Source organism: Protopterus annectens, chromosome 4.part0 (genome assembly GCF_019279795.1).
Source record: "Protopterus annectens isolate FY-2018-M chromosome 4.part0, PAN1.0, whole genome shotgun sequence".
Classification (NCBI taxonomy): Eukaryota; Metazoa; Chordata; order Ceratodontiformes; family Protopteridae; genus Protopterus; species Protopterus annectens.
In genome coordinates, this window is record NC_056733.1 from 1,320,270,822 (window position 1) to 1,320,293,865 (window position 23,044).

The following is a 23,044-nucleotide window of genomic DNA, read 5'->3' on the forward strand; positions in this document are numbered from 1 at the left end:
CCTTCCTTTTCTGATTTACATGTAATTTCTTTTATTTGCCCCTTCCTTTTCTGATTTACATGTAATTTCTTTTACTTGCCCCTTCCTTTTCTGATTTACATGTAATTTCTTTTATTTGCCCCTTCCTTTTCTGATTTACATGTAATTTCTTTTATTTGCCCCTTCCTTTTCTGATTTACATGTAATTTCTTTTATTTGCCCCTTCCTTTTCTGATTTACATGTAATTTCTTTTATTTGCCCCTTCCTTTTCTGATTTACATGTAATTTCTTTTACTTGTCCCTTCCTTTTCTGATTTACATGTAATTTCTTTTACTTGCCCCTGTTTTTCTGATTTGCATGTAATTTCTTTTACTTGCCCCTTCCTTTTCTGATTTACATGTAATTTCTTTTACTTGCCCCTTCCTTTTCTGATTTACATGTAATTTCTTTTACTTGCCCCTTCCTTTTCTGATTTGCATGTAATTTCTTTTACTTGCCCCTTGTTTTTCTGATTTGCATGTAATTTCTTTTACTTGCCCCTTCCTTTTCTGATTTGCATGTAATTTCTTTTACTTGCCCCTTCCTTTTTCTGATTTGCATGTAATTTCTTTTACTTGTCCCTTCCTTTTCTGATTTGCATGCAATTTCTTTTACTTGCCCCTTCCTTTTTTCCCATATATTTACTGGATGATTGTCAATGTTCTTTACTTTTTTTAAAATGTTTTTATTTAAAAGCTTTTTTACTGATTATCATATATATTTGAGAGATCTGTAGAGATTACATATTTTTCTTCATTGTATGACAGTTCTTTGGATTAATGAAATTGTATGTGTTCCCTTCATTTTAAACTGCTGCATTTTGTCTGAGTATGGAGCTTTTCTCCTCAGACCTTCACTGAAAAGGGACTCTGCCCTGTGGATGGTATATTAATAAAAAAAAAAATCTAAAATACTTGGGAAAGTTATGTGCATAATAGCTCCAGGAGGTTGTGTTAAGATAGGATGACTTGTTTTCTTGATATGTGACACAGTGCGCTCTTCGTTAACAGCCAATTCTGACTGCACTGCACACATTGTTACACCACTCTAATGTTCTCCTCAGAATACCAGATTATTTGCTTTTGGCAGCTGTCCTGTTTTTCACAAGCTGCATGTTGTAATATAATATCCATATTTAATGTTTTATAAGTAATATGTGATGTCGTTCTGTATTACTGTTGCAGTATTCTAAGCAAAAGGGATCTTCTGCCCAGGGCAGCCTGTATAATGTTTCACTAAGGCATTTCCTGTGTTCATTTTCCTCATATCAGAGACACGTTCGTATATTCTTTCCTTAAAATGCCCTAGTGAAACATTGAAACATTTGAGTTGTCATCCTGACCACCATTTTTTGTTCTTTGTAGCTGAACATATTGTAAAAAAAAATCCAAGGGGGGAGGGACCATGGGAGGACCTTATAGAAGAAAAGGAAATGCATTGGCAGTTTAGGCTAAATGCCACTGTCCCCCCAGGATTAAATAACAGCATTTCTATTAGTTGTGTGCTGAAGTTGAAATCATATATAGTTTAAAATTGCTAAAAATGGTTTAAAAGTAAAAAATATGATTGATTATTTTTATTCTTGATTTTTCAAAAGGTTTTGGTTCTGGTTCAAAATTTTAATGGCCTTATAGTTAATAATTTAAGTTTTTTTAATAGGTTGGTTATGGTCATGTGAGTAATTGGGACAGGGTATTTAAGGCTGTAAAAATTAGTGAGACTGTGATTTTGATGAAGTTGAAATGAAAGCGCTTAATCATTAAAGTTTTGAAGATATGTGGACTGTGTTGCCGTTTTCTGAATTCATTTTTTTATTGTTCTTCTTTTATTAGACAATGTTAAAACTGTTATTGATATTTGCACACTAATTTGCACATCTTGAGATATGTTCATGATTGTTAATATTCTAATTATACAAATAAACATAATTCTTCATATTTCTATAAATATCCCAGTAAGCGTGCACCCAAAAAGGAACTTTTTGGTTAACAAAAGTAAGTTGGCAAAATACATTTAGGTTGTAAAGTTTCCAAACTATGATTTTTTTTTGTGAAACGTGAGAAAAATATCATTTTTTGGCTTGTATGCATAGTAATATAATACAGAATTGATGTAAATACTGTCACTTTGCAGTCTTTCAGCTTTTCCCGGTTGGGGGTTGCCACAGCAGATTACTGATCCGCTATTGATTGGCAGTGGGTTTTTACAGTGTTGAGTTGCCAGCACGGCACCTGACCTTCACTGAAGGCACACACACACCTACCTGCATGTCTTTAAGTTCATTCAACCACAGGCAGGACATGCAGACTCCACACAGAAGGCACTTCAGCTGAGAATTGAACCGGAGAACCTCTTGCTTTGAGGTGACACTAACCACTGCAGCACCGCAGCCATGACTATTATCAATGCAAAGAAGACTCTTTACTGATAACATTGTTGATTGTACTATTTTAAAAGCTTTTACTGCTCACAGGATATTTACATTTTTTTGTGTTATGTTTTTGAAGTAGACTTTCCAGAAAATGCTTTGGAATGTAAGGGTATGTAGGCTGCTAGAGGTGTGTAACATTCCACATTACAAAGGTGTTAATGAATTAAGATTCAAAAATATATCCTAAACAGTTTTACTATATACACTTCGATTTGTTTTGTTTTAGGTCAGATGACTGATCTGATTTTCACAGAAAAAGACTTGGTGAATTCTTTGAAGGAATATATAAAGGCAGAAGAATCCAAAATGTCTAAAATTAAGAGGTAGGTGCACTTTGCAAGTCTAACATGAACCTGAAGTCTTGTTGGGTAAATTGACAGAATTTAGCTTTTGTATAATGTTTGCGTTGAAGTAATGAAAACTGGGTAGTGTTCTGCTGTATCTACCTCCCTCAGTCTATGTAGCGATACAAACAGTTTTTTTAAGAAACTTGCCTACAGGTATGCTCCTTTCTTTTCCTGAAAAGTAAATAAAAAATAATAGTATTAATGTGACTTCACGTCAGTGTAATAAACACCGTGGTATTTGTGCTTGAAAAGCAGGTCGAGTCATACCACATAGTATGGTGCTTCGCAGTCCTTGTTTACAATCCTTATATAACCATGTAGTTACACTGTTTTTCATTTCTGCAAGTCTTTTGGGTTTCTAATACCATGATGGGATTGGATCCCATTCCTTAGTCAAAGTACATTTAAAGTTCATGAAATTAGTATTGTTTCACTCTTTGATGTCAGCCAAAAGTCCTCATCGCAGCACCCGCATTGTGCCCAGTAATGACTTTTCTGCAATTTGTATGGTGTTACATGAATTGGTAACATATCTAAATACGATTGTAAATTCTTTTTTATAAGACCAGTTGCTCCTGCTACTATTGGAACTGTCTGGGTATCTTTCTTTCACACAGCTCTTGTTTCTGCCTGCAGATCCAGGTATTTTATGACTTTGTGTCTCTCTGTAAGCAAGACACTGTAGTCACTAGGTGTGGTGATTTCAATGGTCAATGCTACTTTTGTTTTCTTTTCTTGGACCACTATATCCGGTTTTCTAGCATCTATTTTTTGAACTGTTGGTATTGGGTGATCCCATGTGATATAAATTTCATCATTTTCTATGATTCTTTGTGGCTTATTTTTCAAGTGTTTTTCAGCCACTTCGATATCATAATGTTTGCACAATCTCCAGTGTAACAGATTTGCCACATTATTATGCCTTTCACTATAAAGTCCCTCTGCCATTAGTGCGTTGCAACCAGCAACGGTTTTAGAAAACTTACATATGTCTGTTTCTCCCACATGTTCAATGGACTTTGTAAACCAGCATGTATGTAGCCCACTATCTTGGGCTGCCAATATTAACCTTTCATTTCTTTGTTTGAATTCGCCTGTACTTAACCATTCATGCGTTCATTCTTGATCAACGTCAGTCTCTTTCAGAAGTTTGCTATACTTGCAACTATGTTTATGCTTTTTCCACATTTCTTGCCTTCTCGTCTGGTCCTTCACCTTATATTCTTTCTGTTGTTTTTTGGCACATTCCGTTGCTGCCTGGTTTTTATCCACTTCCGATTTGATTTCCATTCCTGCTTGACGTCGATACGCTTCTGCTAAATTAAGCAGATACATCATCTTCGATTTATTCTCCTCATGTTTCAAAACTTTCACTACATTTGGATCTTGTGAGGTCAGTAAATATGTGTGGAGTCCCATGATTGCAGATCTATACATGTAATCAATTTCAAGGAGGCCCATCCCTCCTACAGGACGGGGAATATATAATCTTGGTATACACTTATTTTTAGAAATCATTTGGTAAGCATGAAGCATCCTTGTTTTAATATCCAGTCTATCCAACACATTTTGGGGCCAGTCAGTCACTCCAAATCTAAGTTAGGACAGGAAGAGCAAATTGATTTATAGCTTGGATCTTGTTCCTAGATGTCAGTGCTGTTTTCAGAATTAATTTAAGTCTTCTAAAATACTCCTGAGTTTTATTTGCATTTGTTCATGTTTTATTGCTGCTCCTTCATCAGTTCCCAAGTATTTATAGACTTCCTCTTGCTCAAGTTCTTTTATATCACATTCTTGTCCCAGACTGTTTCCTGGTGCTGCAGTTTTCCTTTTGTAAAGGTTACCTTTGCACATTTATCAAGACCAAATGTATCATCTGAAAAAGTTGACAACCTGCAGCTGTTCCTTCAGTTCCTCATGTGATGAGCTATACAGTTTTAAATCATCAACAAAGAGAAGATGAGAATTCATTAGACTTTGTTGTTTTCTAGGAGCTAAATTGTACCATTGCCTAAGCTGTTACGTAAACAGCTTAATGAATTAATGGCAAGGCAGAATAACAACAATGACAGTCACCCTGGAATATCCCCCTTTGAATTTTTATCCCTGGGATAATAATCTGTCCTTTATTATGGCTTAATTGCAAAGTGGTCTGCCACTGTTTCATGGTTACTGTAATGTAGTCAGTCAGTGTAGAGTGTATCTAATACAGTTTTAAGCACTCTTTTATCCATGAATGTAGGGTACTGTCAAATGCTTACTTCTAGTTAATCCATGCCGTACTTAGATTCTTCCCGTCTTACAGTTCTCCACTATAACTTTGTTTAACAACAAATGATCCTTTGTTCCATATGACTTTCTTTTATTGCCCTTTTGTTCTACTGCCATTATTGAGTTTTCTTCTAAATGTCTATAAACTCTGTTGGTGTCAATTCTCGTGTATAGTTTATACGTCGTTGGAAGACAAGTTATTAGTTGATAATTTTTAGGGTAGCTTGCAGGTTCACTGTTGAGTAAGAGCATTGTTTTTCCTGTTGTTAACCAGTACTGTGTGTGTTCGGGATGTGCATATAAATAGTTCTTACTCATGGCTAAATCATTGTGCAAAGAAGTTAATACTTTAAGCCAAAAGTTAGGTACTGCATCTGGGCCTGGGGTTTTCTAGTTAGAGGCTTTTCTCAACTTTGTTTCAATCTCCCTGGTTGTTACTTCATCCCATTTCATATCCTGTACCTTTAAACTTCTTATTCTTTCTTTTACTTTTTCTATTCATTTAGCATCTTTATGTTCCACAGGATCTTCATAGATGCTTCTCCAAAATGTATCTACGTCCTCTTTTTGGCGGTCTTTCAATTCCTTTTACCTTATTTCTCAATTCTCTAAAAAAAAACTTTTTTGGGTCATCATTAAATTGCTTATTTTGTGCTTTTCCTTTATATTTATTTTCGTATCTTCTAAGTCTTTCTGCCTGTTTTGAAATTTTTAGTTTATCTCCAATAGTGCATAATAGATCCTGGTCTGTTCTAATACTGCGCATTGCTTTTATCACATCTATCTTTCTTAGTATTTTTGTTGATCTATTCCCTCTTCTATAATCTTCTAACAATGACACTTCTTGTCTTAGCTGCTTTATAGTTTTCGCTATTCAATATTTCCATGTTGGTATTCGCTTTCGCCACCTCTTTTCCCTCGCTACCCTATGTTCCTGTGGTAGAACTTTATCAGTTATTAATTTAGCAGCACAGTAATATATTCTGTTTACTTCTGTTATATCTCATGGATCTCTGTGGGCAGTCCTAATTACTGTGTTCATTTGTTTTATTAAGCTTTTGACTTTTGGGGGTTTATTAACCTTCTGCAGTCTATTTCTCTCATTGATCTTGATATGTCTGTCTTTGTTAAATCAAGCAACTTTCTCTTAACTCATTTTCTTCCATACTGAAGGCACATGGTGGTGCTGCGGTAGCATTGTCACCTCACAGTAAGATGCTGACCGGTTCGACTCTCAGCTAGAGCGTCTTCTGTGTGGAGACATGCATGAATGGGCGTACCTTCATTGAAGGTTGTGCGTTAGGGCTGGCAACTCAGCACGTAAAAATCAACTGCCAATCATTAGTGGACCGGAGTTCCGCTGTGGTGACCCCTAACCGGGAAAAGCCGAAAGACACAACAACTGAAGGCACATCCCTTGTTTTCCGTTTCCTGCGGGCATTCTATAGAAAGTTCTATAGCATCTTCCTGTGGCACATTCTCTTCAATTTCGTCCTGTGTCATCTGTTGTTCTGCCGTATGGGAACTCACTGGCCTATTACTCCTCAACATTGACTGCATCAGAGTTTCCACAATTTCCTGTTCCTTTCCTTGCTGTCTAGCTTCAAATGAACGTTTATACTGGTTTCCTGTGGAAGGCTCCAAAATATCTTGATATGGCACCTGACCAATTGCTTCCTGTTCCACTGGTTTTCCCTTAATTTGTATTTCCATTGCTCTATCCTGTTGTGGTGCTTTCTGTATTCGATTTACTGAATCCTTCTCTTTGCAGCTGTTCCAGAACCTCAATTTCTATTTCTTTGACTTCTCCTTTATTTTATTTATTTATTTAACATTTGTTGACCGGGAAAGTCCGACTAGGTTCCACAGATCCTGTTTTCAGCGGAGGCCCGGGGAGAAGTGCTCCAGAAGCATGTCTTTAGAATGTGGGAGGAAACTGGAATACCTGGAGGAAACCCACGCGAACGCAGGGAGAACATGCAAACTCCGCACAGAAGGCAACCCAGCCGAGAATTGAACCAGAGAACCTCTTGCTGTGAGGCGACAGCATTAACCGCTGCACCACCCATTACTAATCTCTTTTTCTACTTTTCCTCTTAGTCTTCTTATTTTTTGTATTGTAAAGTTTTCCTTTGCCTATATTTTTCTTCAAATATCATTGGTGCTGCTCTTTTTGTATTAGTTAGTTTTGCTTTCTCTTTTGCATAAATATTACACCATATTAAATCTCTTTTCCTTTCCCATGTCCATATTTCTTCTTCTCGTCTCCTGATCGTCTTGCTTTTCCTTATTCTGGGGACTCACGCCATCATGCTGTGATGTAGTCTGTTTTAGGCCTTCTACATTAAATCCTTCACTTCGCAGGCACTCCATAACTTCAACTTTTATTTCTTTTCTGCTTTACTAATCATCTTTTCTACATTATATCTTTGTGCTATTTTTATTGTAAAATGTTCCATATCTGGATGAATTTGCCTGTATTTCATTTCAGATATCTTTGAGACTGCCTTCTTTACATTAGTTAACTTGGCTTTCTCCTTTGCACAAATATTGCACCATATCAAATCTCTCCTTCTTTCCCATGTCCATATTTCTTTTTTATATGTTTCAAATATCTCTAGGTTTTGTTGTTTTATATTTTCTCACTTCCTCAGATGCTTCTTTTTCCAAACAGATCAAAATTTCTTAATCTATATACTGTTTTTCAAAAATCTGTTGTATTAATAATGCAAATTTTATTTGAAGCTTCTGACAGTTTTTCCTGTGGAAGTATTTTTCTTTTCTCTAATTTCTCTCTTAATTGCTTTGTCTGTCTTGTGTCTGGAAATTCTGGGCTTCTTACATAATAACAATACATAATTTCTTTCTTATCCTCAGTAGTCCACTCTATAGTCTTTATGGCTCTTCTTTGGCCAGTCAATTTTTGTCATTTTTGTGGACTGCTACTTCCTTCTACAACAGAGGGGCCATCCTCCCCCTGAGCCTAGCTTGGCCCTATTGTAGGAATGTTTTTGTATTTTGAGGATTCTACACTGGCATTTTTTCTAGTCCTGGTACCAGTGCACCTACCAGGATTGAGCACTTTTTTTATCCTTGGTCTTGTGTACCCAGCTATCTTTTTTATTTTTATTTACTTCTGTCCATGATATATGCTATGTAAATACAGTCTATATATCAGTGTCACCTTGGTGAGATTTTGTAAAAAAAAAAAAAAAACAGGGTCCACCTCGAGAAGGTACTCACTCACCAAGACTTGAGGATGAATTCAATTTCAGCACTACTACTCTCCTTAGCTTGCTGACTTTTCATCTCTCCATCAGGACACTTACACTGCCACTGAGGAGGGGCTGGTGTCCTCCTTTGCCTTTCTTTCCAAAACTAGACAAATATGGGTCATGGGAATTAAGGGGTGCCATTCCCCCTTACTAACAGAGACTGTACATTACAGTTTTTCAAGTAGAATTGAGAATGTATATCAGCACAGATAGCAGTATAGTGTGTTCTTAGAGTTGTGCAGTTGCAGTTGTAGTTGTGTTCAGACCACAGTTCTTAGAACAAAGTTGGAGGGAGGAGTACATATTGTGAAACATTGATGAAAATAGTACCAGTTTGTATGAACATTTTTGTTATTGTTTGCCATGTTTAAAATCAGACTGCGTACTGATGTTTTATTCTTCACAATGTGCATATACTTAATATTTCATTGCTGTTTGTGTGCATGCAGTTTCCATCACCATCCTAGCTTTAAGTTCTGGTATCACAGACTGAGACCGAAGGCAGTTTCAGTTTGAAATGAACTGTCCAAAAATTGTGTTTTGTTCTTGTTCTATATGAAGGTCCGCTTAACCCTAATACTGTGCTTCAAAGATGTTTGCTGCTGAAAAACAAAAATACTGATGATTAAAAAAATAATTCAGGGTTAATTAAGTTTCCTGCTCATAGCAGATTGATAACCAATTCTTCTTCATAACAGATTTTCAGTTTAAAAAAGTTTGTTGTTCATTAACTTAAATTGTATAGCAGTTAAATGTTCATCATGTTGCATGTGCAAGTATTTTTAGTTTGTGTCGCTCTGCTATTTTTGACACAATAGAAGAGTCTTCGTGGGTTCTGTTCAAGTAGCTTTATTTTATACAAACACATCACTATAGAAGTTTACTGACTTTAACTGAAGTAACTTATATGCAAACTAACAGCAGCAGTCATGCATGCTCTCACTCTGGCTGCTCTTACAAAATGGCACTAGGGATTGCACGTGTCTGGAGTTTATACATGTATGTACAGCCTTGACATGCTTCTTAAAGATACAGCACACATCACTTGCACTCTGATCTACATCCTCCCTCTTTGAGAAGTGGAACATACATGAGTCTACTGGCATGCAGAACTCACAGGTAATTCTTTGTTGTGCATTGTACAATACTAAATACACATATATGTACAATCAACTCCACACTGCTGCGTATTTCACACTAGGCTTTGATACTCTCCTATATCGTGTGACATAAAACTGGGAATTAGATTTAGCACTGGAACTGTCTCTGCAAAATGTTTGACCTGTGGAATGTTTGGAATATTTTCTGGAATGGAATCAGAATTTTGAACACATTCTGGTATGGGAACAGTGTCTTATTCACTCTTAGATTTGCAGTCTGCAGCGCAGAAACAATGTTGTGGTGGTGATGGTGCTGATGATTCCGGTACAGGAAGAAGATGTCTACAGATGTTCTCCGTGTTTCACTGTTGCAGTCATCACACTTGGGTTATCCTGCCAGGCGTAGCCCTCAGTCGGCCCGATTACCAGAAGCTTAGTATTTCTACGTCAGTTGCTGTCACTTCAGTACTGACATCAGGTCATCAGAGGTCTAAAAACAGGCAGCCGACGCCATTACATCAGTCTTTCTTGCTGAGGAGCCGAAGCAGAAGTAGAGTGCCGGTCGGCCGCTACCTGAGTTTTCGTTTCCGAAATTGAATCATCTTGAAGTCTTCTAAAGCTAAGTACCCTGTTGGGGATCCTTTTTTCTTGCTCTAACCGATGTCAGAAAAAGTTAACAATTGTCTTGCCTGTGGAAAGCAAACACCACACCGAGATTTCCATTCTTACTGCATCACCTATTTAGGCCCAGACCACTATGTACCTCACTGTCGATTTTGTGCTTTTTCAATGCCTGAACTATTCAACGTCAGGCCCTTATTGTAGCTAAATACTTTTGTTCTCGATCTCCGTATTCCAAAATGGCTTCGGTAAGCCATCCGACTACCGAACTTCTGAAAAAAAAAAAAATGTAAGGATAAAGACAGAGAGACTGCACAGGTGCAACACTGCCGACATTTCCCTTAAGCTAGTCGCCAGTTTGCCGGTACTCAGTGAGGTGCTTTTGCAGCTCCTGATGCCCTCTCCGATGGATTCACAGGCCGCTACCAAGACCTGTTCAGAGTCCGGAATGCAGCAAGACTCTTCTTTGACTATGGAACCTGCGGATGTCGCTACCTTGGATGGGTCTGGAGCCGCTTTGCAGGCACCAGTTTCTGAGGAAGCTCTTCGCACTACCGATATTCGGCACAAACTGACGACTTTTTTCACGTCTTCAGTTCTTTCTAAAACTACTGAGTTTCTAAGGCCAAGAGTTCGAGCTACTCCTAAAAACCGATGACCCAATCTCAAGCGCCTGCTTCCTTGCCACAATCTCAGATGCTTAAAATGGCAGAAGACATGATCATGCTGATTAGGGGAAGCCAGCCTTCCCCTACTAAAAGAAACCCTGCATACTTTGAGAGAGCATTTCCATTGGGAATGCCAGGATTATCCTCAGTCCAAAAAGAGACTTGGGGAATTTTTAGATCTACCACAGCACAGACCCTTAGCTATCCCTCCTGTTCTGGATGTTGTAGATGATCTCTTTATGGAATCCATTCTAACTCCTGATTCATTATCCCCTGCTCCAAGGAAACCTGACAGAAACTACAGAGTCCCTGACTCGCGCAACTTTCTCTTCAAAAATCCTACTGCTGACCCAGAGGTCATCTCCCAAGGATATAAAGGAATAAAAGCAACTACAGCTAAGAATCCCACCCCCTCGGACAGGGATTCCCGAGCTTTAGACATATGGGGTAAAAAAGTATACACCTCTGCAACTCTCGCTGTTAGAGCATTAAATTGTCAGTTCCACATGCTGAAATACCAGCAACATACTGTGGAACTTATTAAGCAAAAGTTATCTACCTTTCCTGACTGTGCAGAAAATAAAGAATTACAGGAGCATATGCATTCTGCAAGCCAAGTCAGCAAGCATGCCCTGCAATATGGGTTTGACACCCTAGAAGCATCTTGCAGGGCAGCAGTCACAGGTTCTGTACTTAGAAGGCATGCCTGGCTTAAGGCGCAGACCTTGCCAGACCATGTCAAATCAAAATTATTGGACGCTCCTCTGAACAAGGACAATCTATTTGGCACCAAAGCAGAAGAGGTTTTAAAAAAGATGGAAGAAGAAGCTAAGTCTATGCAGACAGTCAAAGATTTTTTGCAAGTGCAGCCTCCAAGATTTAGTAGGCATTGCCCCTCAAAACATTGGTCCTTTCCAGCACCCTGAAGGACGTCTCAGACTAGACCCAGGGGAAACAGACCCCCCCCCCCCCCAGATTACAGTCTCAGGGTTTGCAAAGATCTAAGCAATGGAGTACCTCCACTTCTAAAGCAGGGAAAGAATTCACAATGACTTCTCAACTCCACCCCTCACCTCTGCCCAATTGCTCATGCCCCTAGGAGGAAAACCTACCCACCATGCAAAAAACTGGACCTCCATCACCAATGATCAATGGGTCCTCAACATAGTATCCCAGGGGTACAAATTTTATTTCCACACACTGCTAACCCCAAAAGGGTTCCCAGATCTTCCTTCAAACCAGTGGGCAGAGGCACAAAACCAAGTTCAGTCCCTGCTGTCCATAAGGGCAATTCAGCCTGTTCCTGCAGAACAGATAGGCCAAGGTATTTATTCCAGCCTTTTCCTGGTACCCAGAAAAGAGGGCACCTGGTGCCCAATCTTAGATCTATCCATTCTAAATACCTTCCTGGAGGTACCAATATTCAAAATGCTCACCCTACAGCAGCTTCTCCCTGTGCTGTCCAAAGATGCCTGGTTAGCCACCCTAGATCTAAAGGAGGCCTATCTGCACATCCCAATAAAGGACTCCTGCAGGAAGTATCTATGTATCAGGGAAGGATCTATGCATTATCAGTTCTCTGCACTTCCCTTTGGCTTATCCACTGCTCCCAGAGTTTTCACAAAATGCCTGGCTTCAGCCATTGCCTATTGCAGACAGAGAAATATTCAGATTTATCCCTACTTGGACGATTGCCTAATTTAGGCAGACAGGCAGTAAAAACTGTTGCAGCACCTGATATTTGTAAAGGACCTTCTTACCTCCCTGGAGTACACTATCAACGAAAAAAATCCAAACTAGTCCCCAGTCAAAAAAAAAAAAAATTGTATTCCCTGGAGCAAGCTTGGACACAGCATGCCAGATGGCATTCCTTACTCCAGAAAAGCAAGCCTATCTGACAGGCTACTTCGCTCAAATGGCCTTCAGAACCCAGCTATCCGCAAAGAAAATCCTGCAGGCTCTAGGGTTCATGGCCTCCTACATTCTACTAATTCCATATGCCAGACTGCATATGAGAAAACTTCAGTGGTACTTAAGTCTTTGGTGCCAACATTCTCAGGACCTGGGAACAGTCATACCTATGGTACCTTGTCTAAGGAAAGAGATGTTCATCGTGTTACACTGCTGCAGTCATTACACTTGGGTTATCCTGCCGTCAGGCAGTTCCCCAGTCGGCTTGAGTTCCAAAGTCTTGGTCCGGCGTCGGTTGCTGTCACCTCTTCCCTGGCGTCAGTGCAACAGGGGTATATAAGATGCAGCCGACGCCATTTTCTTCAGTCTTTCTTGCAGCGCGGTGCCCGAAGCAGAAGCAGTTCGCAAGTGTCGGTCGGCCGACTCCTGAGATTTTCATTCCGAATCCAGAACCGAAGTCTTCTAAAAAAGCTAAGTACCCCATTGGGGAAACTTTTTCTTGCCTCAGACCGATGTCCGTAAAAGTTAATAACTGTATTTCTTGTGGGAAGCAAATACCTCATAAGGATTTCCACTCCTATTGTATTCCATGCCTAGGCCCAGACCACAACGTCACTGGTTGTTGGTTTTGTGCTAGGTTTAACAAGCACACTATTAAACGTCGGTTTGATTTTGCCCGACATTATTTTGGCAGAAAATTCAATTACACCATGCCGTCAGAACTTCAGACGACCGGAATACATAAAAAGCGCAAAGACAAGGACAGGCATCAGAGGCCCAAAACTGACGACGAGGCCTCTTCTAGGCCGGTCGCCGGTTCTCCTGTTTTCAGCGAGGCGTCTATGCAGCCCCTGATGACCGCTTCCACAGAACCACAGACCGCCTCCGACTCCCATGTGGAGCTGGCTGGGCCTTCGGAAGCACTAGGTTTTCAGCTTACCGAACTTAACCCTACAGAGGAAACCGAAGTAGCTGAGCAATCCACAGCTACAGAGGGAGATGTTCTTCATCTCACATTGCTGCAGTCCTTACACTTGGGTATAGCGCTGTCCTTGGTCGGCCCGAATACCAAAGTATATGGCTGACGCCGGTCATGGCGCATTAAACTGACGCCAGGACGTCAGGGTATAAATGCGCATGACCGACGTCATATCCTCAGTCTTTTTTGCCGCGTGGTCCGATGCAGAAGCAAATTTGCGAGTGCAGGTTGGCGTCCTGAGATTTTCCGAAACCGGAGTTTCAGACCGAATCCAAGTTGGCTAAGTAGAATATTTTGTTTTCTTGCCTCAGTATTTTACCGGATGTCAGAAAAAGTAAATAACTGTATTTCTTGCGGAAACAGATACCACATAGGGACTACCACAGCTTGTGTATACCGTGTTTAGGGCCTGAGCACGACGTTGTTGGGTGTTCCTCTTGCGCTAGATTTAACAAACGCACATAAAGAGGAGATTTGACTGCGCTAGGTTAGTCTTGAAGCGGTGCAATTACAAAATGCCGCCGGATGCTCCGCCCGCTACCTCGAAGAAGCGCAAGGACAAAACACCTAGGCCTAGGTTAGAGGCACCAGCCGACCTGGACGCCGGTTCTTTAGAGGGCACGGTTGTGCCAGAGGCCCAAACAGAAGTTTCCCTAGAGTCCCAGGGGGAGACTTTGTTGTTACAGGATGTGTCTTCACAGGAGGTAGGCCAGGCTGAAGGGGCTTCTCAGGTAGCTGTTCTCCCCTCTCTGCCTAAGGTGGTTAGGCCTTCCCCTACTGTTACAAAGGCTTCTTCAAAGAGTAGGCCAGGTTCAGCTGTAGCAGGTGCTCCTCCTAGTACTTCAGGCCCTGTGCCCAAGAGACATATGCTTAAGATGGCTGAAGATTTAATTGCTATGATTAGGGGTTCTATGCCCCCTCCTGACAAAAGGCCTAGGGTGGATCCTGAATTTGGGAATTTTGAACAGGATTCTGATATTTCTGAGTCTTCGGCTGAGGATCTACAGGAGTTTTCTCATTATTCTGATTCTGATGTGGATGACTCCACCCCTTCTGCTTCTCCTCCTGAGGATTTTTCATTCTCAGAGACTCTCCATGCCATGAGGGAGCATTTTAAATGGGAAGGTCAGGATTTCTCTGATTCCAGGAAAAGACTTAGGGAATTTTGTTTTTACCTCAGCATAGGCCTTTAGCTATACCCCCTGTTCTTTCTGTGGTGGAAGATGTTTTTGCAGAGGCTTCCCTTAACCCTGATTCTTTACCTCCTGCTCCTGTTAAACCGGACAGATACTATAGGGTGCCTGAAGCCCACAAGTATCTTTTTAAAAGCCCTAGGGCAGATCCAGAGACAGTTACTCAGGGGCCTAAAGGGGTTAAGGCTTCTGTGGCTAAAAATCCAGTTCCGCAGGACAAAGAAGCAAGAGCTTTAGACAGATGGGGTAAGAAAGTGTATACTTCTTCAGCTTTAGCCATGAGGGCTTTAAATTGTCAATTCCACATGCTGAGATATCAAATCTATCTCCTTTCACAGTTAAAGTCTAAGGTAGATGCTCTGGCAGAAGGTATTGAATGTAAGGAGTTACAAGATCTGGTACATGTGTCTGAACAGGTGGGTAAGCATTCCTTACAATGTGGTTTTGATGCTGTACAGGCCTCTTCCAGGGTGGCTGCCACTGGTACTGTCCTTCGCAGGCACGCCTGGTTACGGGATCAGAATTTAGCTGAGCATGTTAAGTCAAAGATCTTGGATGCCCTTTACAATCTGATGTGTTGTTTGGTTCGCCTGTTGAAGCAGTTTTAAAGAAAATGGAGGACAAAGCTAAATCTATGCACACGGTTAAAGATTTTTTACAGGTTCAACCACCAAAGTTTAGCAGAAACTGGCCAAGCAAGGCGTGGACATACCCTTCTTATGATTCCCAGTCTAGGGGTAGGTCTAGGCCCTAGGGGCAGAGCTCAGGGTTCCTTTAGATCCAGGACAGGGGGCTCACCTGCACAGTCTTCAGGGGAGGGCAGGGGTCAGCCCTTTCGTAGACAGACCCAATGACCTACCTTTTCAACTGCCAGAACCTTCACGCCTCGCAGCACCTTTAGGAGGAAGACTGACACTTTTCAAAGAGAACTGGAGTTTAATTACCCAAGACAGATGGGTATTGGATATCATTCACCACGGTTACAGGTTTTATTTCCATACCTTACCACCGCTCTAGGGCATGCCAGATATTCCGCCCAACACAAATTGGAAGCTCACAGACAAATATCCATATTGACACAGATAGGGGCCATACAACCGGTGCCTATGGCAGAAAGGGGCCTAGGATTTTACTCTCGCCTATTCCTAGTACCAAAAAAGGGGAACACGTGGAGACCAATTCTGGATTTGTCTATCCTCAACACCTTTCTGGACATCCCCAAGTTCAAGATGCTGACATTGCAACAGCTTTTCCCCTCCTGAGCAAGGATCACTGGATGGTAACTTTGGATCTCCAAGAGGCTTACCTTCATGTCCCAATCACTCTAGGCTGCAGGAAGTATCTGCGTGAGCTGGAGATTCACACTATCAATTCTCTGCATTGCCCTTTGGCTTATCCACTGCACCCAGAGTATTCACAAAGGTCCTGGCTCCAGTGATAGCTTTCTTCAGACGGAAAGGAATACAGATTTACCCTTATTTGGACGATTGCCTGATTCTGGCTCAGGGCAAGGACGAACTTCTACAGCATTTAAAGTATGTGATAACAGTGCTAAGATGCCTAGGGTATTCTGTGAACGAAACAAAGTCCAGTCTAGTACCCTCTCAGGACATGTGCTTTCTGGGTGTGAGACTGAATACAGCAGCCCAGATGGCCTTCTTAACCCCGGACAAACAAAAGAATCTTTCCCTTTACTTCCAACAACTATCACATCAGTCCGGCTGACTGCAAGGACAGTCCTTCAAGCCTTAGGGTTCATGGCATCTTGTATTCTGGTGCTTCCCAATGCCAAACTACATATGAGGAAGCTACAATGGTATCTCAAGAATCTATGGACACAGCACTGCCACGATCTGGACACTGTCATTCCAATAATACCTTGCATCCAAAAGGAATTCTTGTGGTGGGCTCAGCAATGTCACCTAAACAAGGGACTTTCTGTGACCCGGCCGGAGGCAAGTCAGATTCTAACAACAGATGCCTCAGACAACGCTTGGGGGCTCATCTCAATGGAAAATGGATACAGGACAAGTGGCCTGCCAGACTACAGCATCTACATATCAACCTAAAGGAGATGTTAGCAGTCCAGTTTGCATTAACAGCTTTCAAGGAATTACTTCTTCCGGGACAGGTGTTGATTCTAACAGACAACACAACTGTCATGTGGTACATCAACAAGCAAGGGTACACATTCTTACCCTCTATGCAGACAAGCAATGATTCTATGGGAAACGGCTCTCAGCCTACAACTGGATCTTCAGGCAAGGTTTCTGCCGGGGTGCAGAACTCCTTAGCAGATGTGTTAAGCAGGCAAATCATGGATCCCCACGAGTGGAAACTGGATCCTCAGGTATTTCAGCAATTAACAGTGTCATGGGGAACACCAGACATAGATCTGTTCGCTTCTCCTCTAAACCACCAGCTGCCAAAGTTTTGCACAAAAGGATACACCAGGCAGCTTGGAAACGGATGCTCTTTCTTTCAGTTGGAAAACCTTCATGTATATGCCTTTCCACCACTTCCTCTACTTCTAAAGGTTCTGCTAAAGGTAAGCCAGGACAAACCAAGAATGATCCTGATAGCTCCAGATTGGCCCGACAGCATTGGTACCCACTACTGAGAAATTTAATAAGGAAACCACCGTGGCCTGCCTTTGATTCCTCAACTGTTGTCTCAAAAGGACGGTCATTTACTCAATGTCAAGCTTCACTCTCTTCATCTCACAGCATGGCATATTCTGTTTTAGCTCATAGCAGGGCTCAACTTCCTCAACAAGTTTTGAATGTGATTATGGAAGCTAGGAGACCTAGTACAAGGAAAGTGTATGCGGACAAGTGGAAGAGATTTTGCTTTGGAGTGCAGCAAGGGTATGGATGTTTCTGAGCCTGATTTAAGTGTGGCTCTTCTATATCTTACTGAACTATTGGACAAGGGTTTGTCCTTCTCTTCCATTAAAATTCATGCTGCAGCAATTTCAGCTCACTATGACTGTGATCCACCTTTGTTTTCTCATTCCTTGTTCAAGCAATTCCTCAGAGGGGCAAAGAACATAAGACCTCCACGAAGAGCTCCTACTCCAGCTTGGGACCTCAATTATGTGTTGGAAAAGCTCACTCTGCCACCTTTTGAGCCTGCAGCTACGACTGAGTTAAAATATTTGTCATGGAAGACTGCTTTTTTGTTGGCCATTACCTCTGCAAGAAGGGTTTCTGAATTGCAGGCCCTTATGGCTGTTGAGCCTTTCTTGATCTTCCATAAGGATAGGGTATCTTTACGCACTAACCCTTCCTTTATGCCTAAGGTGGTCTCAAGTGTGTCTTTAAACCAGTCTATTCATTTACCTACCTTTTATGCAGACCCCAAAACAAGGGGAAAAGATCTTGCATACTTTGGACGTGCACAGACAGTTACGCTACTACTTAGATAGGACTAAGGGTTTCAGGCAGTCGCAACAGTTGTTTGTTTCTTTTGCTTTAGGTACTCAGGGCAAGCCTGTGTCAAAGCAAACTCTTTCTAAATGGATTGGATTTTGCATTTCTTTTGTTATTCTCAGCATGGCAAGCAGATCCCAACAGGGATCAGACCTCATTCCACTAGGGCTACTGCCACCTCTACAGCCTTTCTAAGGGGTGTCAACGAAGGACATTTTGGAGGCAGCTACTTGGAGTTCAGTACATACTTTCTCTAAGCACTACCACCTTCCTCTCTACTCTAAATCTAGGGCTGGGTTTGCCACTGCTATTCTACAGGGCATTTTGACAGCTCCTGCTTCTATTTGATTTGCCATCCTCCCTTACCTCTGCTTTGGGAATCTACCCAAGTGTAAGGACTGCAGCAATGTGAGATGAAGAACATAGTACAGTTTTGTACCTACCATAAATGTAGATGTTCAAGATCCACATTGCTGCAGTCCAATTTACCCTCCGTCCCCTCTGTGTTTAGGGGTGGTTGTGTGGTTAGGTTAGTACTTTATTAGACAATTGTTAGAAGTTGTACATAGTTTGGGTGTGGGGGTGTTTAGTGTTTGGTAATTTTTTGATTTCACCCTGTTTAGGGTCTTCTGACATCTGGGGCAAGAAAAGACTGAGGATATGACGTCGGTCATGCGCATTTATACCCTGACGTCCTGGCGTCAGTTTAATGCGCCATGACCGGCGTCAGCCATATACTTTGGTATTCGGGCCGACCAAGGACAGCGCTATACCCAAGTGTAAGGACTGCAGCAATGTGGATCTTCGAACATCTACATTTATGGTAGGTACAAAACTGTACTTTTTCAGACCTACCCAGTTAAGTCTAAACCCCCCTTAAAAGTAAAGAAACAGACACAGCACTCTCCAGGACAGGCTTCCATGCCTAAGAAACAAATGCTAAAAATGGCAGAAGACCTAATCACCCTGATCAGGGGGTCCCATCCCCCTCCTGATAAAAGGCCCAGACAAGATGCAGACTATTAATCTTCTGACCAGGTGTCCATTTTCTCAGACTCATCCTCAGACCTAGGATATTCCTTACCCCCTTATGAGGATTCTGATGCTGAGGAACAGTTCCATCAGCCTCTTCGCCTGAGGACTACTCCTGTGGTGAGACCTTACATACCATGAGGGAACATTTCCATTGGGAAGGCCAGGAGTACTCAGAATCTAAGAAAAGGCTCAGAGACTTCCTTTTACTACCTCAGCACAGGCCCCTTGCTATCCCTCCTGTTTTAGACATTGTAGATGATGTTTTTTCAGAGTCTGTCTCCTGACTCTTTACCTCCGGCTCCTGTTAAGCCAGACAGATACTACAGGGTTCCTGATTCACATAAATTTCTATATAAAAACCCTGCTGCTGACTCAGAAACTATCTCTCAGGGTCCCAAAGGGGTCAAGGCTTCCACTGCAAAAAACCCTATCCCCTCTGACAGGGATTCAAGGGCCCTGGACAGATGAGGGAAAAAGATTTACACTTCTGCTACCTTGGCCGTAAGGGCCTTAAATTGTCAGTTTCATATGCTTTAAATATCAGCAATACCTTATGTCGCTGCTTAAACAGAAAATGTTGACATTCTGAATGTGCAGAAAACAAAGAAATGCAGGATTTATTGCATGCAGCTGAACAAGTGGGAAAACATACTTTGCAATGTGGTTTTGATTCTCTGGAGCTCGGCAGCAGCTTCTGCCCATGCTGGGCAAAAAGGCTTGGCTTGTGACTTTAGATCTAAAAGAATCATACCTGCATATCCCAATCAGAGAATCATGCAGAAGATACCTCTGATTTATAGCTGGCTCGATGCACTACCAATTCTCTGCACTGCCCTTTGGCTTATCTACTGCGCCCAGGGTCTTCACAGAATGCCTGGCACCAGTAATTGCTTTTTGCAGACAAAGAGGAATACAAATTTATCCTTACTTGGACGACTGCCTTATTCAAGCAGAGAAAAAAGACATTCTACTACAGCATCTGGCGTTTGTAAAAAAGATTGCTAACATGCCTAGGGTACACAGTAAACGAAAAGAAATCAAAATTAGTACCCTCTCAAGAGATAATATTCCTGGGTGCAAGCTTAAATACAACTGCCCAGATGGCTTATCTCATGCCAGGCAAACAAAGACAACTAACTACTTATTTCAAAATGTTGGCAACAAAGACCCAGTTATCTGCAAGACAAATGCTGCAGGCTTTGGGCTTCATGGCATCCTGCATTCTGCTAATTCCATGTGCAAGACTGCATATGAGGAAACTACAATGGTATCTAAAAAGTGTTTGGACTCAACATTGCCACAGCCTGGAAACAAAAATTACCCTCATTCCCTGCCTGCAACAGGAGTTTTGATGGTGGGCGAAGGCCTGTCACCACAACAAGGGACAGCCATTCACTTTACCCACAGCCAGGCAGACATTAACAACAGATGCGTCAGATTATGCCTGGGGGGTCCATATGGCATGAAGATGTATTCAGGGCACATGGTCCGCAAGCCAAATGCATCTACATATCAATCAAAAAGAGATGCTAGCTGTTCAGAATGCCCTGACAGCCTTCAAGGATCTACTTCATCCAGGACAACTATTGATAAAGACGGACAATACTACAGTCATGTGGTACATAAACAAGCAGGGAGGCACACATTCCTACCCCCTCTGCAGACTAGCCATGACTTTGTGGGACACAGCATTGACTTACCAAATACATCTGCAAGCACAATTCCTGCCAGGAAAGATAAATACTCTGGCAGACGAACTAAGCAGAAACCTAATGGATCCCCACGAGTGGAAAGGACTTATCACAAGCAAGCATGGAAAGTGGATGCTTTCTTTCAGCTGGAAACACTTAACGGTTGCCTTTCCTCCACTGCCTCTCCTCCCCAAGGTACTCCTAAAAGTCAGATGAGAAGCCAGAAATGATACTGATTGCCCCAGACTGGCCCCGCCAACACTGGTACCCAATCCTAAAGAACTTGTCTCAATGCCCAGCCTGGACATTACCTCAAATTCCTCACTTATTGACCCAACAAAACAGTCAGATCCTTCACAGCCAACTCAAGACCTTAAATCTGGCTGCATGGTGGATAATGTAGCCATTCAAAACACACCTCTCTCTAAAGCGGTGATGGATGTTATTTTGGAGGTCAGGAGGCCTAGCACCAGAAAATCATATGCAGGAAAATGGAAGAGATTCTGTGGTTGGAACCAGGCACAAGGAATTGACACAATTTTACCAAATATTCCTCAGATTTTGCAATACTTAACTGAGATGCTGGACAAAGGCCTTTCCTTTTCATCAGTTAAGATTCATGCCTCTGCCATTTCAGCTCATTACAATACAGAACCACCTATTTTTTTCTCATCCATTACTAAGGCAGTACCTCAGAGGGGTCAAAAACATAAGACCTCCAAGGAGAGCACCAATACCTGCATGGGACCTCAATTATATCTTGGAAAAACTCACACTGCCTCCTTTTGAACTAGCCTCTACAGCTGATATAAAATTCTTATCCTGGAAAACAGCTCTGCTCCTAGCAATAACCTCTGCAAGACGAGTCTCAGAGTTACAGGCACTCATGGCTGTGGAACCTTTTATCATTTTCCATCCTGACAGGGTTTCTCTGAGGACAAACCCGACATTTATGCCTAAGGTAGTGTCCAGTGTGGCCCTTAACCAAACAATTAATTTGCCTACCTTTTATCCAAACCCACAGAATAAGGGTGAGAGACTTCTACATTCTTTGGACATTCACAGGCAGCTAAGCTTCTACTTGGACAGAACCAAAGCTTTCAGAAAGACTGAACAACTTCTAGTGGCATATGCTGCAGGATCACAAGGAAAAGCTATCTCAAAGCAGACTATTTCAAAGTGGATAGGCCACTGCATCTGTTTCTGCTATTCACAGCATGGCAAGTCAGTGCCTAAGGGTATTAGGCCACATTCAACCAGAGCTGCAGCCACTTCAGCAGCCTTTCTCAGAGGAGTACCAACCAAAGATATCTTAGAGGCTGCAACTTGGAGTTCAGTGCACACTTTTATAAGGCACTATCACTTACCTCTCTACTCTAAATCCAGGGCAGGCTTTGCCACTGCAGTTCTGCAGGGCCTCATAGCCTCTCCGAATCCTATTTAGCCCCAGCCTCCCAACCTTAGCTTTGGGATTCAACCCAATTGTAATGACTGCAACAGTGAAACACTATGAACATAGTACAGTTGTGTACCTACCATAAATGTAGATGTTCGAGTGTATTCACTGTTGCAGTCCAGGTTACCCATCCACCATCCCCCTTTTTCTTTGCAGAAACTTATCTGTACTTCTCTGTTCTATACAACCTATGTGGTGTATTTGCTTGTAGATGAAGGAAAAGTTTACTTTAGTGCATGCATGCTCATTGGCATAATTTAGCCTACCCTTTTGGGGGCACCTGACATCTGGGGCAAGAAAAACTGAAGAAAATGGCGTCGGCTGCATCTTTTATACCCCTGGCACACTGACGTCAGGGCGGAGGCAACAGCAACCGACACCGGACCAGGACGGGTAGCCTGCCAGCAGGATAACCTAATTGTAATGACTGCAACAGTGAATACACTCGAACATCTACATTTATGGTAGGTACACAACTGTACTTACCTGGATTCACGCTAAAGGAGCGGTTACAGCACAGTCCTCCTTGCCTCTCATCCTGGATTAGCTAGCAGACCTACTCCACAAGGCCTCTCCTTCTCCTGCATTAAGATCAATGCCTCTTCCATCTCTGTT

At 41.8% G+C, this 23,044-nt stretch overlaps 1 protein-coding gene across 5 annotated transcripts in view; it reads left to right on the forward strand.

Moving 5' to 3' along the window:
• P4HA2 (prolyl 4-hydroxylase subunit alpha 2) overlaps nucleotides 1-23,044 on the forward strand; it is a 1,028,898-nt gene that overhangs the window by 247,606 nt on the left and 758,248 nt on the right. For all 5 annotated transcript variants that reach the window (XM_044069196.1, XM_044069194.1, XM_044069197.1 and 2 more), the window contains one exon: nucleotides 2,678-2,774. In XM_044069196.1, coding sequence (XP_043925131.1) covers nucleotides 2,678-2,774 — 97 coding nt within the window. Of the gene's footprint in view, nucleotides 1-2,677; nucleotides 2,775-23,044 lie in introns of those variants that run through there.